We start from the raw sequence: 17273 nt of genomic DNA on the forward strand, positions 1-17273 counted from the left end.
TTGTGCATCCACATATGCCAATAAGTGAATCATGGTGCCTTTCCCAAGCGTTGTATGAACAGGACTGGGGTAAGGGTGCTGGTTTTTTTACATCACACATTGGGTGCTTAAACTGGGTTCTAAAAGTAAATTCTGTGCTTCTCAGGCACTTCTACTTGAGGTAACTGCAACACATTTCTTTTTTAACTTTAACAAAGATCTTTTTAGTATTTATAAATCTAGCTAAAATTAAGTCTTTTTCTCTTAAGATTACCTAGCCTAAGTACTTAATGACTTCTCAGGATGCAGATTACTGACTTACTAATAGTCTATGAGCAAACAAAAGTCTTTAGAAAGCAAATCCTACTTATAGGCAGCATTTTTTTGCAAACTTAATTAACATATGCTATGGACCTTTCTTCAGTGAAAAAAAAAGGCTTGGACTGCGCATTTAAAATCCTGCCTAGATGCACAAGTTAGCTGTAGGAATGATTTCAACCTTTTTTTTTTTTCAAAATTTGGACATGATGCCTGCTCTCAACCCTCAGAAATTGAATGTGAATATCTATCTCCTTTACCAGCCGGTATACAAAGCTGGTTTGCTTCCTTCACAGTGTTTAGCACTAGGAGGCACTCTAGACAAAGAGAAAAGGTGTGCAGCACCAGCAGAGGAAAACAGAAGGCTTTGCAGTGCAAAGTGTTACTCTGGGTGTGAGGAGTAAGGTGAAGGGAACCGAGACTGGTACTTTGGAGTGGTGTAGGTAAAGTAGTCAACTGTCCACCACATGTTGTATAAAAAACAGATTTGCAAACCTTGCACTCCTAAACTCTGCTCAGACTCATTTTTTGTGATTTACATACTGCACAGGAAAGTTTTCAATTTGTCTGGCTTTGTCACATGAATGGGGTTTTGCAAGACGAACCTGAGACTCTGTTGGTGTGCTTGTTTCTATTTCTGATTTGCTGATGTGCCTTTGTGAGACTTCATTCAACCAATACTTGGTTGAAAGATCTTCCCTGAACAGAGTTCTGCAGGCTGGAGAAGAATGCAGAGGAAGTGCCTTTATTCTCTACATTCAGAGTAGGTATATTTAAATAAAAACATGGACTTTATTTCATGTTTTGATACAGAGAATTAAAATCTCTCACAGATTAAAAGTAACAGTGATAATAGAGACCACATTCTGTCTTCTTGGTGATAGTTTAGCCCTCTGCTGGTTTGAAACTTGGTTGTGTCTAGCTACACTAGAATTAACTACTTTGAATGAAAGTATTCTGTTTTGCTTAAGGGTTAAATGTGCCTGAGAGGTGTATAATTTAACTTTTAGTGATCCATCTGTGTTTCTGTGAAGTACTGCTTCTTTGTGGTTTCATACCCTCTTGGCTTTTTAACCATCAGCTTTTGTCTAGTTTTTGTATTAGCATCCTGCTTGTGATTATGGTGATGCAGCTTTTGTACTGCATGTTTCTCAGCAATTCCAGATCAGTAGTCAATCCTATTGTGAACATGGATCTTCTCTTTGGTTGATCTGTGGGCTATGGCAAATGTATTCTCTTTCCTTTTGCAGAAGGAAAGAGAATACAAATGAAAATAAATGAAAACGAAAATAACATTTTCTCAAATGAAAATAACTTACATGATGCTCAGAACAAGAATCAGAAAATGTGTATGGAAAAGTGAAATAACTTAATGTTCTACATTCAGGCCTTAGTTTCAAGCTATACTTTGCAAAGGTCCATAGGATGGGGTGGATTTTTGTTTTGTTTTATATTTTTGTTTGCTTGTTTGGTTCAGTTTTTGTTTGGTTTTGAAAAAAGATGATGCTGTAATACTGAACGACTTCACCAGTTTTGCTTGGCCTGCTTTTGTTAGGACTGAGAGGAGCATCAGAGAAGTCATTACCATTCTCCAAACAGAGTTTTGCATTATTCTGCAGTATTCATAATCAACTTGTGCCTGGTGTCGCAAGTGGGGAGAACTTGAGTCCTGTAGATGGCTCGTGGCAAAATGCCTTCATAGGACTGTGAAGAACTGTGCAAAATAAGGAACTATAAGCCTTGTGCGTGCTTGTATTACATTTTAGACTGTTTCTGCTTGAAATAATCTCTAGTGATCTTAATTTTTTGTAATAGTTTTAGCATTTAAGCAGAACCAGAAGTGGAAGAGTGGATAAATAAAAATACAGTGGTCTGCTTTGGTATTGCCAGAATCAATAACAGCCCCATTTTGCCTTAAAACATGATTGTTGCTGTGAGTAGTCAGAAAAAGGCTTCCTCAAAAAACAAGAAAATTCTGTAGAAGGTCAGAATTTGGGTGAATCCAGTTGTATGGAATTAAGTTACTTGAAGACATATTTGCAGCACTGTCTCAAAAGTACAGACTGTGGTTAAAATCTTCAGTGTTTAATGTTGTCAAAAGATGTGGAATGGAAATTATTGCTCACTTCTCAAATACATGCTTGAATATTATTAAAGATAACTTCAAAAAAAACAAAGATTGCAATAACTGCTGTGAATGCCTATGAACTAATGATGAATCAATAAAACTAGAGATGTGAGAGTCTATTATGATTTTCTTTTGGGAACAGAATTTATTGGAAGAAAGCTTAGCATATAAATAACGCTTCAGAAGTTTGGTTTTTTCTGTTTCCTTGCAAAATAGAGTCCCAGTAGTCTAGGGTATAATAGAATAATACGCTTTTAGGGGCTTGTGCTCTGATAAATTACAGTCTTGATATTGGCATTGTGATTTTGAATTTTACAGAGGTGTTCTGCCAAAATTCCGTTATGCTAAGTACGAACCGTATAGTAGGATGTTCTGACACTAAATTTTTCTAATAATGCTGTAGGGGTTTTCTCTCACAGCAGACAGAGGTGGTAGAGTGCCACAGCCTTCCCAGAGGAGCGTCTTTAAGAAGACGTCCTGGGTGCACAGGCACATCTCGCTCCTGCCGAATGATTTCAGCTCTCGGGTGATTTCAGCCACGAGCGATGCAGAAGGAAGGGACGGAGTCTTCATATGGGGTTGCACAGAGGGTCTTTATTGAGCTCCTACCTTGAAGGGGTCCAGGGACAAAGAACTCTTTTAGGCAGAGAGAGCAGGGGTTTATATAGGGATCGTGAGGGATGGGGCAGAACATCAGAACGATTGAGATGAGGGCACAGGGGCAGAACAAAGGGGAAGGGTCAATGGGATACATAGAATCAACATACAGCAACAATGCATTCTTGGGGAAGGTTTTTCCTCGCCATGACCAGGGAGGTTGTTACTTAAAGGTTGTCCCTCCAGGGGAGCATGGTAAGCTTTTCCCCAGCTGGTTTACTGTCCTCCACAGTTTTCCACATTCATGATTCATTCAGGAAAAGAGATTTCCCTAATAATGATTGAACTCTAGTCTTGTGTAATTCTGTATAGACTCTGACATCAGTTGTAGTGAGTTTTAGGGGTATTGAATAAATAAACAAGCTCACAATACTGGAATTTATTTGCTTTCTTTTTATATCTAAATTATCATCTGTGAAGTGAATACAGCATGTTAGGCTACTTCTGCTTAGCATGAGATGAAGCTGTGGAATTATTGCTTTTATTTTGTAAATTGAAATGTGTTTCAGTGGATTTGTGCATCCTGAGCAAGAGTAAATAAATCTCAACACTGCAGCTTGAGTGTTCTTTTGAAACAACTTACAGCTATTCAAGTTTTCTAGGATCAAATCTTAACTTCTAATTTTTTTAATTTACATTTTATTTGTGAAGTTAGAAGTGCCAGACAGTCAGCTACTACACTGATAGAAGTGTACATTAAATGTAAATAGTGAGATAATGAAATTAGCAAAGCCATCTCTGTGGACTCTATGAAACATAGTTTAAAGAAACGATTCTCTAGGTTTTACAGTTTGGAATTATTCTTAGGTATATTAAGTGCCTGATATTATACATTAGTATTCTATTCAGGAGAAACTCTTCATGACCTGCTAATAACTGACTTGCATAGTAGTCATTCTTGGTTTGTTTCTGTCTGCTTGTTTTAGTGTGAATTACCTTTCTTTGTGCAGCTATTTTCCACTTCTTCAAAGTTTATTCAGCAGGTATAGGCAGGAGTGTTATAGTTCATTCATTAATATGGTTTATGCATTTTATAGTGATTTTAGGCAAAGAAATAGAAGCTACAGGATGTAGTGGAAGAAATTCACGTCTATTTGTCAGTTCTCTTTCCTTTCTAGAAAATAAATATGTGAATTCTAGGTTAATTCTTAAATTCATTCTTCTCTTTTTGTGAAATTCTTCTATTAAAATGTATAGATATTTCTCAATTATCATATACTTTTTTTTCTTCACAGCTTTTGAAGAGCTTGAGAAGGCTGTAAGTATTGCCCAAAAGACAGAGGAAGCCCGTAAAAAACTGCAAATAGAAATGGATGAAAAAATTAAAGCAGTAGAAAAGGCAAGTGAAGAAGAGAGAGTAAATCTTCAGCGGGAATTAACCAGAGTGAAACAAGAGGTGGTTGAGATTATGAAGGTAAAAACTATTACAGTTCAGCCATTGTTGTAAAATACATCAGTATGACAGAACTCTGTTATAAAGCTTTTGCTAGTTAATAAAATCCATAAAAATTATTTTCTGTGATTAAAGATTTACTTAATGAAAAACTGCAAACTCTTCATAGATGTTTTTTCTTCAGCAAATTAAATCAGTTCATTAATGGCATGTAAAAATAAATAGTATTATTCTTTGCTTCACAGTATTTAATAAAATTGTTTATTAAAAGTATACTTGAGACTTTAAACAAAGACAAGAAGACATTAATGGCAGGAAGCTCACACATCCCCACAAGGATTTTGGGTTTTAATCACTTTTAGCTTTTAATCATTATCCTAGCTGACTATGTGTAAATGTTTAAGAACTTGTTGCCATATTGTTTGTGGGTTAAAAGTTTCTATAATTTGTTTTTTTCTGGTGTATTTAGTTAGGAATTGCTGGAATACTTCACATGCCTTACAAAGCTGTAAATTTGAACACCCATAAGTTACAGTTCTTGTAATGATATCCCCAATGGTATTAATTTTTCTAAGAGAATACACTGATGTTTTAAGGGGACCACTGACGTGCTTCACATCATTCTTAAATAAAGGTTGTAGATAACTGTCTACACAGAGTATCACCACTTGACTTTCTGGCTCATAAAACAAGAATACTGAGAAAGCTACAAAAAAGTTCCTTTTCCAATGTGTTATCATGTTTGAACTGAAAACACAAAGTTTGCCTTGGAGAAGAGTCTTTAGAAACAACTATGTGTCTTTAGTACAACTATGAAAGACTTGAGAAGGAAGATGGATAACTTAAAGCTTGAAAATAAGAACTGTCAGGGCTTAATATTAAGTACTCTAAGTGATCATAACTTATTCAAAAGGAGCAAAGAGATGGTTCCGGTTTGTTCTGTCTGTCTTCACTATTTTCTTATTAAGAAAAAATAGAAAGTGTTTTGTTAGTTAATATTTTGAAATTAGTTTTTTCTGACTTCACAGAAATCTTCAGAGGAACGAGTTGCTGAACTAGAAAAAATCCATAAAAAAGAACTGGCTACCAAAGATCAGGAGTTAAGTGAGAGATTACAAGCTCAAGAAAAGATATTCCAGGAGAAGATGAAGGCAGCTCTTGTAAGTAAACCTAACACACATAAAAAACCATTTCTCTAAGTTTGAGTTGGAATTAGAAGTCTTGAGTTGACACTATTCCACAGTGAGAGTCCTCCTATGCTTAAAGATAGGAGTGCTTTCCAAAAGTCAAATAGCTCATAGACTTCAGGAACGTGAAAAGAAAGCAGCTGCAATGATCCAGACTAACTTATAGTAGTAATAGTAATAACTTAGTAATGATAAATTATCACTGTCAGTGCTCAGTAACAGCTGTATCTTGTGGAAACTATTTATTTTTTTGAAATTTTTTAGATTGATTTTTAATATCTTTCTGTGGATCATTGGCAATCAGGCCCAGGAATTAGAGTAAAAGAAATACAAAAAATGAAGTTACAAAAAAACCCCCTTCCTCCGAATTTTTAGAATCGTGAAATTAAGGGGCTCAGGCAAGATATGGGAAGAGGAATAACAGTTCTATACTGCTATGTATAATAAAGCAAACAAACAACAACACCTTTGGCATTAACAACAAACAGAACCCAGAACCCAGCGACAGCCTTTTGGCTGCGGCACTTCCCCCTTTGGTGTCGTTACGGTCACAGCCGGCAGGGGCGCTGGCGACTCCCGGTGGACAGGGCAGGTGCGATGATTCCCCGGCGGCTGCAGGGGGCGCTCTGGCGCTTGCTCGGGGAGCAGATGGCAATGGAGGCTTTTGTCCGAAGATGGGAAGGAGTGGAAGAGAGGCTTTGCTTCACAAACCCTTGGGGCAGCCAATTCCTGTGCCCCTAGCAGGACTCTCAGAAAGCAGCAAGCTGGGCTGGCAGGGGGTGAGGGGCTCCCAGCAGGGCAGGGAGAGCTGAGCTCAGGATCCCGGGCACCTGAGCAGACAATGATAGGTTTTTTTAGTGAGGTGGGTGTTTATAAGGTCCCAGTTCAGTGGCTGTTCTCATGAGCAGAGACTCACCCCACGGTAGAAGAAGCAGCTCTGGGCCGGTCTTCGGCAGCAGCAGTGGAAGTCCTTTCCCCAAAAGCAGTGGCTCTGACTGTCTTCCTCTAAAACTGAAACAGAGAGAGGGAGAGCTAGGAGCTGCACCCACCCAGCCCCTTATCCCAGCCAGAAAGAAAAAAAACACTCCCAAAAAAACCAAAGGAGTTTCCCCCTCTCTGCCATTCTTATTAGCTACTCAATGGGAACAAAATTCCACAAATAACAATGAAGGAATGGGGAAAAAAAACGCAAACCAAAACCCAAGCCCCAACAACTCCTCTCAGATGTTATTCTCAATTAATAGTGGTAAACAAACCAAAATGTAAGGCTTGATTACATTATGTTTTTCATGCAAAGACAAGGGGTGTGACAAATGGCTACTCACTTTTCATAAATTTAGAAAGGTTTATTAAACTTTATCAAAAATACAATGGAAGACGGAATAGAGAAAATGTTATGGTGCCGGGAGCAAAGGATTTTCCCCACCACGTGCTCACCCACACAATGAAGGTTTTGCCTTTTAACCCTTTAGCACCTCCCAAAGTTCTGTCCATCGACTCCTTCTTCACTGTCCAGTGGTGAAGTTTACTTCCTCAAATCCTGATTGGAGGTCAGGTGTTGCCATAGTGACAAGCCAACCCTCCCGGATGTCCCAACCCCACCTGTCCCTTGATAACAACGCAAGGGGATAAAACATAACTATAAATCTATAAAACTTTTCTTTACCTATATACATGATATTTGTCTGTTAATTGTGAGAGTCAATCATCACATTACTCATCTATCACAAGGGGTTTCCAAGAAAAAAAAGAAGCGATTTATTGCACTTATGTTTTCACAAACTGAATAAAAACTCCATTTGTTTTTGTGCAGAAAGTAAAGGTGATTAATGTATGACTCATATAAACTTGAAAATATCCTATCATAATGTTCTTTCTTGAAGGTGTGATGACTATATTTGTAGTTTATTGTTTAGTTGTTCTTCTTCATGCAGGAAAAAAATCAGAGTGAGTGCTTAAAAGCCCTTCAAGAGCAAGAACAGCAAGAATCCCTAGCCTTAGAAGAATTAGAGCTGCAGAAGAAAGCCATACAGTCTGAGTGTGACAAGAAAGTCGAGAAAATGCATCAAGAGTTAGAGACTTGTAGAACTGTGAGTAAAGATTCCAAAAGACTAAGCATTTACAAGTATGTATTTAGCTGTGACAAGTTTACAAATGGTGATTTGTTGTGATTGGGTTTTGTGGGATAAAAGTGACAAAAGTTTAATATATTGCCATGCTATTCTGCAGCCCCTAGGTTTTTTTTAAGACTAGGTGGCTTGATGCCTTGAGAGGCTGATCTGGAACAGAGACAAGACAGAGCTATTAGAATAAAGTAGGTATTTATTAAAAGGCCTTAAAAAGATACACCTTGGGCAGTACAAGAGCCTGGCCAGGGCTACACCCAAGATAGACCCAAAATGGTCACTAGGTTTCACACTTTTATCCATTTCCATATTGGGTTAATTGTCCAATTACACCTTCAGATTATGAAGTCCCATCCATCTTGTTTTCTCTCTTCAGTCCACTGTATGGTTTTTGGGCCTGAAACTTGTAACAGTTGTCCTTGGTCTTAAGCTGGAAAAGTATTGTTTTGTCTACCTACTCTGTGAAGAGAGCTTACTAACACTTAATATGAAGCTCAAAGCTATGCACCTAGGAAGCACAGAATCTGAAAAATATGAAAGCTAAAACTTAAGGCATCAGCAAAATATAGAAATACATTTCCTTTATAGCATTATGTGGGATATGAATATGTATCCATTTATTTAATTTTTAGGTATGTTATAAAGAGGAGTTAAATTTCAGGCTCTTTAATTTCTGGGTACTGCTGCCTTACAAATGCTTATAAGGATACTTCAGTGAGTGTTACAAACAAGTGTTTGAGATCACTTAAGAAAATCAGCAGCAAGGGCATCAGTGAAAACCAGATTTAATATTAAGCAACAGCACAACAAAGTTCGTTGGCAAGATTCAATCTCCTACTTAGAGGACAGTTAAAGCACACTAAGGAAAAACAAGCAACAACATAACCAAACAAAATCCAGGCCATCAAACAGAAATGAACTGAGAACTATCTAGGGGGTGTGTGTGGGTGGATGTGTGGGTGTGTGTGTGTTTAGGCGAGAGCACAGATAAAAAGGAATACAGCCTAAAAGTTTAACAGCACTCAAACTTAAGAGTACTTTTACTTAAATTATACCTTAAACCTAACAATTTAACAAAGGAATAACACTTAACTTATACCTAACTCAACTTACAACCTTACCTTAACAGTTTAAGAGAGGAATGACATATAACAGCATTTAACCTATAAATTAAAATTTGCAACTTAGCAAAGAAAACACTTAGCAGCATTCCACTTAGCTTATAATTCAATGACTTCACCTTACTACAGGTCTAACTTACATAGATACCTAAGGTGCTCAAAAATCTAAGAAAGCAGCATTTCTCCTTGCTTTGCTATAGCATATGCTCATGTGCATGCACACAGACAATAAATAGTGCCAGCAAGGTGCCTGTGAAAAATTCCCCTCGAAGGTAAGCAAAATACTCACTTTGGATGCCTTTGCACCTCCCCAGCGAGTGAAGGGTTGAGCCTTGAGGAGTGAGGATATTGGCCCAGTATTCGTAATTTTTTTGTCGTTCCTCCAAGTACAAAAATCTTGAGAGTGCACTAGTTCTGAGAGGTGTCCCACTTAGAGGGAGATTGCTGGTTGCAGCATGTGGTCAAAGAGAGCTCAAAGGGCCCCATTTTGGACCGCTGTTTATGGGATCACTAGAGTGTGGGCTTTAGTCATAACAATGTTTCATCGTGGTCACAGTTGTGTTGGCACTTTCTTTGAAAGTGTGAGAACAGGGATGTTATGCCATTCAGGCAAGAAAACTAGTTTCTAGTGTGGTTTGTAAGGAAAACTCGAGCTTGTTAGACAGCAGCAGTTCCTGGGAATAGACAGGGGTTTTGATAAGCTTGGAAAAAGCTGAGTCCAGATACTCTTTTTTTCAAGGCCAAGGCCTAATGAGCATTTCTCAGATGTCAGTGCAGCCTGAGAGGAGGGGGGAGTGCACCACCACAGTAAGCAAAAAGATTTGCTTAAATTTTTAGTGTCCTTTGCTTTATGTAATGAGTAAGACTGTATTTTCTGCTAATGCAAGTTTGTACATTATTCCACCACTTCCAGATATTTGTTTCAAAGTTTTGCCTACATCAGCATTTTACATCAGCATTTCCATGGGAGGTAGAATTATGATAAATCATTAGGCACATACAAAACTCCATGAAGCTATTGTAAATTTCCTATATTTTTCATCCTATATGTTGGTACTTTAGTTTAAGAAGAAAATGTGAATATACTTCTCATAAATGTCACTACTTACTTTATTTGAACTAGTTACATTATTTTCAGGTTTTTGTGTGTATTTTCACTGCAGTGAGATAGAGAGTTTTTTATTAATTAGCTAACTCTCCATAATGGAAGCAAAAGTGAGAACAAACCAGATGAATTAAAGGCTTATTGAAGAAGTTGACATTCACTAAAAATAATGGAATAAGTAACCTGTAGTTATGTGAACGTGGTAAGATTTTTTAAAAATTAATCAAATTTTTACCTTTTGAATATTCATATTCTTTTAAAACTGTATTCTAACAGAGGATTCTTGAACTGGAAAGCTCTCTTGCAAAGTACTTGCAAGATGACAGAAAGCAATCAGAGGAATTAAATACTCTCATAGAGTCTGAAAAAACCCAGCACAGTAAGGAAATCAACGATATGGTTGAAAAACATAATAAAGAACTAGAGAATGTGAAACAGCAGCAAGAAAAGCTTTGGACAGAAAAACTTGAAATTTTAAAGCAACAACAAATAACTGAAATAGAAAAAATAAGAGAGAAACAACAACAAGAGATACAAACCATTTTGAAAGAGAAAGAAACAATTTTCTGTGCACACATAGAAGAGATGAATGAAAAAACATTAGAAAAACTTGATGTGAAACAAACAGAATTAGAAGCACTGTCTTCTGAGCTCTCAGAAGCACTAAAAATACGTCATGATTTAGAGCAAGAGCTCTCTGAATTAAATAGTAAATTGTGTGAAGCTAAGCAAGAATTGAAAGGAAAGTTGGAGGAAGAGAGGAAATGGCACAATGAAGTGATTGAAACAATGTTAAAAGAGCATGAAATGTCTATTCAAGGTGTTGAGAAGGTACTCAAAGAGGAACTCAACAAGCTCAAACAATCACTGGAGGAGAAGGACAGACATTTGGAGGAGCTAAAAGCACATGAACAGAAAATGAAGGAATCTGCAGAAAGATCTGAAGCTGAACTTGTCCAAGTGTCTGCAAAGCTAGAGGAGCAAAGAAGTGAAAATATACAGAAAGTAACCACTCTAACAGAGCAGTATGAATGTCAACTGAAGGACCTACAAAGAAAGGCTGATGAGATGAAGAGAAGTCTGACTGAGAAGGAAAATGAAATGGAGCACATGAAGAAGTTACAGAACAAGCAAGTGGAAGAGCTTAAACAGAAACTGTTAGCTGCAGAGGAGAGAGTTAGTGCTTTACAAGGAGAGTATGAAAGTAAACTGAAATGTCAGGAGAAGAAAGTGGAAAAAATGAAACAGAAATCAAAAGATATGCAGGAAACTTTCAAAAATAAACTTGCTGAGCAGGAAGCTAAACTAAAAAAGGAGCTTGAAAACAAGCAGTTGGAATTCAGTCAGAAAGAGAGTGAATTCAATACTAAAATTTTGGAAATGGCACATGCCAGCTCATCTGGAATCAATGATGCAGTGTCAAAACTGGAATCTAATCAGAATGAGCAACTAGACAGTCTTGCTGAAGACCACATAAGGAAATTAGAAGAAGTAACCCAAAGTTGGGAAAAGAAATTTAATCAGCAGATTGAAGAGCTCAAGGAACAACATGCTATGGAACTGCAAGTGAAAGAGCAGGAAGTTGGAGACCTGAAACAGAAGCTTTTCACATTCAGTGCTGAAAAGGAGGACTCCAGATCAGAAATAATCCAACTGAAGGAAGAACGAGTGAAAAATGAGGAATGCCTGAAGGAGTTGCAAGAACAGTTAAGGCAGTCAGTGGCTAAGGTGGGTGCTTTGTCAGATAAGGAAAGTGACTTGAAAACACAATTGAAAAAAATGGAAAGTGATCTTAACCAGTCCCTGAAACAGCAGACAGGACTTCAGGAACAACTCAGTGAACAGAAAGCCATTGAAGAGAAGGACAAAGCCACAATTACTGAGCTGGCTGATACAGTGAGAACCCTTGAAGAAAAACTCCAAACTGTGCAATCTTCTCAGTATAAAGATCATGAAAATTATGACAAAAAAATAGAGTCAATTCGGCTAAAAGAAACTGAGTTTAAAAGGTTGTCAGGAGAACTTACAGCCCAGTTAGATGCTTGGAAGAATGCTGAAGCTTCGTTGCAAACTAAAGGCAATGAATTAATTGAAAGATGTAGTGAAAAAATTGGCATAATAACATGTAAAATTGCAGACTGTGAGCGCCAAACTTCAAAGATTAAAGAAGCAATAATAATCAAAACAAGTAAGATAACTGAACTAGAAGCTCAGCTTAGGGAAATAACAGAGCATCATTCTGCTGCTACTACTTCTTTGCAAGAGTCAATTCAAGAACTGCAGAAGAAAGACAATTTAATTATGTCTATGAGAGCTGACATTGCAGGACTTGTAACAGAAAATAAACAATTGCAAAAAGAGGGAGGACATCAGCAGCAAGCAGCATCAGAGAAAGAAACTTGCATAACACAGCTGAGGAAAGAGTTATCTGAAAATATCAATGCTGTCACATCAATGAGGGAAGAACTCCAGGAAAAACAATCTGAAGTGTCTGCTCTCAACAAAACAGTTACTGACCTTAATGTTAGACTTGAAAGCTCAGTAAGTTTAACAGAGAAGGAAGCAGCCATATCTCTGTTAAGCAAACAACATCAAGAGGATCGGTTGCAGTTGTTAAATCAAGTGGAAGAGTTATCATCCAGAGTTGAGATGCTGAGTCAAGAAAAAGCATCAGCTCTTGATCAGATAGATCTTTGCACGGCCCAGTTGTCAGAGTGGAAGATGAAAGCACAAACCAAGTTTACCCAAAATCATGATACTATCAAAGATTTGCAGAGCAAACTTGAATTAAGCAATACTGAAGCCAGTAAGAAAGATGAAGAGCTAAATAAACTGAAGGAACAGCTGGCTAAACAAAGCAGGAATCTTGATAGTTTAAAAAGCGAATTGGAACAAAAGCAAAACAGGAGGGAAAAGGAAGAAAGTGAGCTAACCTCAAAGTTAAAACAACAAGCAGCAAAAATTGCTGAACTAGAAAAAGACATTGCTCAGAGAACCTTAGAAAATGATTCCTTGGTGGAGGAACTTAAAAAGTGTAATGAACAAAAAAACACAGAGAAAAAAGAAATAGCTTGCCAACTCCATCAGGCAGAGAAGGTGGCTTTTGAAAAGGAGAATAGATTTAAGAAGGCTGAAGAAAAAGTGCTTAATCTTGAGAAGCAAATAGATTCACTGAAATCTGATTTTGAAGCAAAGGAGAAGGAATTTGATCAAATGAAGTCAGTGATACTTAAAAGGAAAGAGGAAGAACTGAAAGAATTAGAAGAGAGACTGAATGCAGAGAACAGCACTAAGCTGGCTGATCTGAAAAAGAAGGCAGAGCAAAAAATAGGTTCTATTAGAAAGCAGTTACTGTCTCAGATGGAAGAAAAGGAACGGCAATTTAAGCAAGATAGGGAAGATCAGTTAAGAAAGTTGGAGCAGAAAGTACAGGAGAGAGAAGCCAAAATTGAGTCCTTAGAAGAAAAACTTAAATCAACAAGAGATTCCACAGAATTAGAGAAGGAGATGCTGGAAAAAGTAGAGAGTGTAAAAGCTGCTGTAGAACAAGAAAAAAATAACTTACTTGAGAGTGTCCAACAGACATACAAAGAGAAAATGCAAGTGTTACAGAAGGACTTAACCGAAAAAGATGCATTATTACAGAAGTATGAGAAAGAACAACGAGAGAGTAATGACTGTCATCTAGAACTGCAAAACAAACAGAAAGAACTCATTAAAAAACTAGAATGTTTTGAGAAGAGCCATCAGGAAGAGCAGGTTAGGACCAAAAGTCTGAGGAAAGAACTTGAGGAGCAAACCAAAAAATATTCATTGTTAGTGGATGAGCATGCTTGTTGTGGCAGTGTTTTAGCAAGCAGTAGGGAAGAATTGAAGGTTAAGGAACAAAAATATCTTGATATGGAGAATATAATTGGAGACTTACAGAAAAAAATGCAGGAAAAGGAGGCAGTCAGTGAGTCTTTAGAACAGAAGATAAAAGAATTAGAAAATAATATAGTGAAGAAAAATGAAGTGCTTAAGATTGAGATGGAAGATATTACTTTAAGATATGAAGAAAAGGTAAAATGTCTACAGCAGCAGTTGAGTGAAAAAAATGACCGTCTGAAAGCTTTTGAGGAAAATGCTGAAGAAAAGTCCAGATCTGTTTTGGAGCTGCAGAAGTTACTAGTGGACATGCAGAACCAGCAGAAGGACTTACAGACTAAACTGGAAGAGACTGAAGGGGAGAAACAGAAGCTATGCAAAGAGGTGAATAATCTTCAAAAAGACATACGTACTCTGCGAAAGGAACATCAGCAAGAGCTTGACATAGTAAAGAAGGAGTCATTAGAGGAAATGGAGCAAAAAATCAGGTAAATTCTTTGTTCCTGTCTGTGTTACCACTTCTATATTTTATCTCTAACCACTAAAACCTCAAGAATACTTTTCGAAAGCTCAGTTTACAACAAAGAAATAATGACTGATGTTTTTCTTTAATTGTTCTAAATAGACTTAGAGAAACAGAAAGAAATGAGGTTTGACAGGCAGAGTAATACTGTTTCTGATCTGTTTCAGTGAAGGTGATTTTCAGCATTGCTGAAGCATATAATATAATTCTGTTTTTCTCAAACAGGAAATAAAGTTTATTAAAACTTAGTACTGAGAGTGTTCATGTTCAGTTGATATCAATAGTTGTTCATACATACTGCACAAAATGCGGTGCACTGCTTAGCACTTTTAATAGTTTCTCAAGCAATTCTAAAAATTCCCTAAAAATTCTTTTTATGGCATAATCTTTTCTTCCAGTTCTTCAACTTCCTCAGCAAAAACTCCATATCTTTGGAGGGGTTCCGTTCTGGGTTGTTTTTAAATGAAACACCTACACCTACCAGGTGAATTAGATAGGAGAGGAAGATAAAGCCTCTGTGAATTTCACAGAATTCATATAATTCAAAACCATCCTCTTCTAAAATAGTTCTCAAGAAATTCCCAGATCTCTTGCCTTGCCTTGTATTTTCACACCCTCTTTAAATGTTACATTTCCTTGCTGTATGTTTTGACCTTTTTTTACAGATGTGAACAAGAAGACATTGAGTTAAAGCACAACTCCACCTTAAAGCAGTTAATAAGAGAATTCAATACTCAGCTGGCTCAAAAAGAGAGAGAATTAGAAACAGCAGTAAAAGAGACCATCAGTAAGTGCAATATTAATATAACTGTAATCAGTAAAGTAGTCAGAGAACTGAATCTTCAGTTATTTCTGTTTTGGGGGAGGGATTTTACCTGTGACTGATAAACACAACATGTGTTCCATGAATGTCTAGAGAACTTAGGGAAATAACTTGTCTTGCTCAGGAAATAACTTAAATATTAATTGTAGTACAATTAGGAAAATGCATATGTAGCTGTTCTGCAGGATGGATCTTTGATTTAGCACTCATTACATCTGCCATGGCATGATAGCCATAGGTACCTATCTTTCTGTCATATGTATAAAAGAAAAGAAAATGAGAGTAAAATTTTGAAGATGAAAGTGCATTGGTAAGTTTCCATTGCAGTGCTACTTTGTCTCCAGTAGTAAAAACTTTAACATTCCAGTGTTGAATATATGGCACTTGGAGAGAAACTTACTCAACCTGTAGAGAAACTTAGATCCATCTGAGAATCAGAATTGTGTTTTCTTAGCTGGATCTTGCAGACTTCATTCACTAACCACTAACAGGTACCAACTGGGTATGATGTCTGATTGTAGCACAATGTGATTATAGCTAGAGTACAACATATTTTGTCTTCTCAGTCTTTTGCCACCATAGTGTAACTTTGAGATTAGAAAAGTGAGAAAAAGTTGTGGTTTGATTCCAGTTACTAGAAGTACACCTACAGGTGAGGAGTTTCTGAAGATTGCAAAAGCTTCAGTTACATCTCTAGATAGAATAGGAGATAAAATTAGTTAATAAATATTGGTTGTCATCTTCTAGAAACTAGTTCCAGCACCAGATAGAAAAAATTGCTTCAGGTTACAAACTGCAGACCACAAATTTCGTACATGTTAGGATCAAGGGACACAATAGTAACTGATAGTGTGGAAAAATGAATTTTCCTGGCAAATTTTCCTTATAGTTACTTTGAAGCATTTTTTAAATGTAGCAAGTCCTACACTTACTTTTCCAGAGTAAGTGTGTCATTATAATTTGTATTCCTGAGATTTTTGAATAGAACCAAATTTCCATCAGCAGTTCTGGACTTGTTATCAGTTATGACATAATTTAAAAAAAGCAAAACCAAAACCATGCTTTTTTTAATACTGCCTAACTTTTTTTTTGTAGGTAAAGCCCAGGAGGTAGAAAATGAATTGATAGAAAATCATCACATAGAGACAACACAGTTGCATAAAAAAATTGTTGAAAAAGATGATGATCTAAGAAGAACTGTGAAAAAATATGAAGAAATCCTTGAGGTACCTTTTTGAAAAGTGATGACTATATAAATTTCAAAATTATTCTTTTTCGGTTGCATATCTAGATAGAAAAATTGTAGTTCTTTCTAGTAAAGGTCTTACTGCTAGAATTACACTTGGTATGTCTGGTGACCCAGCTTGCAATTAAGAAAATATTTGTTTCTGTAGTTAATGGGCATGAAAGTACATCAGAAATTAAGCCTTAACTTTGATCATTCAATAAAAATTAGATGGCTAAGTCCTTACCTCTTTAAGCAGTTTGTGTGCCAGACTGGAATGAGAAAAAGAGTGACATTTAAACTTTTAGTAGAATTGTGGTGGTGGTGGTGCATTGTTTTTTATAAATACAGTATTTATGGAGCAGTCTCACTCTCTATCGCCTTCCTCTGATGCCCTGCTGAGATTGGTGCCATAGCCCTTAAAGTAAGGTTCTGTTCCATGCAGGGTGCAGTGTGTTTGTATAGTTTTTATGCAAGTAAAGATTTCTTTTTTTTGCTTGTAATGAAGTTTTTCTGCATGATATTTGCAGATAGACATACTTATTCTCTAATAGCATTTCAACCACGAGTTACCAGTCAATTTCAGTTTAAGTATACTTCACCAAGGATGCCTCTTGTTTTAGCTAAGTAAATTTTCCCAGTCCTGCCTGTATGTGTCGAAAACATTAAATGGTTTTCAGTGCTAGACTGTACATCATATTAGAATGCAGGCTTTAACTTTGTCAATCTTAGTCCTCTTTTCACAAATAGTGTAATAAAAGAGACTATTCCATGAATAGAGCCAGGAGTAATAGATGTAAGTGGACTGTTTGTAATCAGTT

At 36.8% G+C, this 17273-nt stretch overlaps 1 protein-coding gene across 11 annotated transcripts in view; it reads left to right on the forward strand.

Annotated features, from left to right (window-relative positions):
- The window catches only part of GOLGA4 (golgin A4), a 74055-nt gene that overhangs the window by 39620 nt on the left and 17162 nt on the right, over positions 1–17273 (forward strand). For 7 of the 11 annotated variants that reach the window (XM_071429822.1, XM_071429823.1, XM_071429825.1 and 4 more), the window contains 6 exons: positions 4318–4496; positions 5504–5635; positions 7579–7752; positions 10291–14369; positions 15070–15191; positions 16323–16453. In XM_071429822.1, the coding sequence (XP_071285923.1) occupies positions 4318–4496; positions 5504–5635; positions 7579–7752; positions 10291–14369; positions 15070–15191; positions 16323–16453 (4817 nt within the window). The remainder of the gene's footprint in view (positions 1–4317; positions 4497–5503; positions 5636–7578; positions 7753–10290; positions 14370–15069; positions 15192–16322; positions 16454–17273) is intronic. The other 4 variants (XM_071429826.1, XM_071429829.1, XM_071429828.1 and 1 more) reach the window with 2 other exon arrangements.

The sequence above is a fragment of the Agelaius tricolor genome, unplaced genomic scaffold (genome assembly GCF_023055355.1).
Source record: "Agelaius tricolor isolate 1412-34295 unplaced genomic scaffold, bAgeTri1.0.p SCAF_6, whole genome shotgun sequence".
Classification (NCBI taxonomy): domain Eukaryota; kingdom Metazoa; phylum Chordata; class Aves; order Passeriformes; family Icteridae; genus Agelaius; species Agelaius tricolor.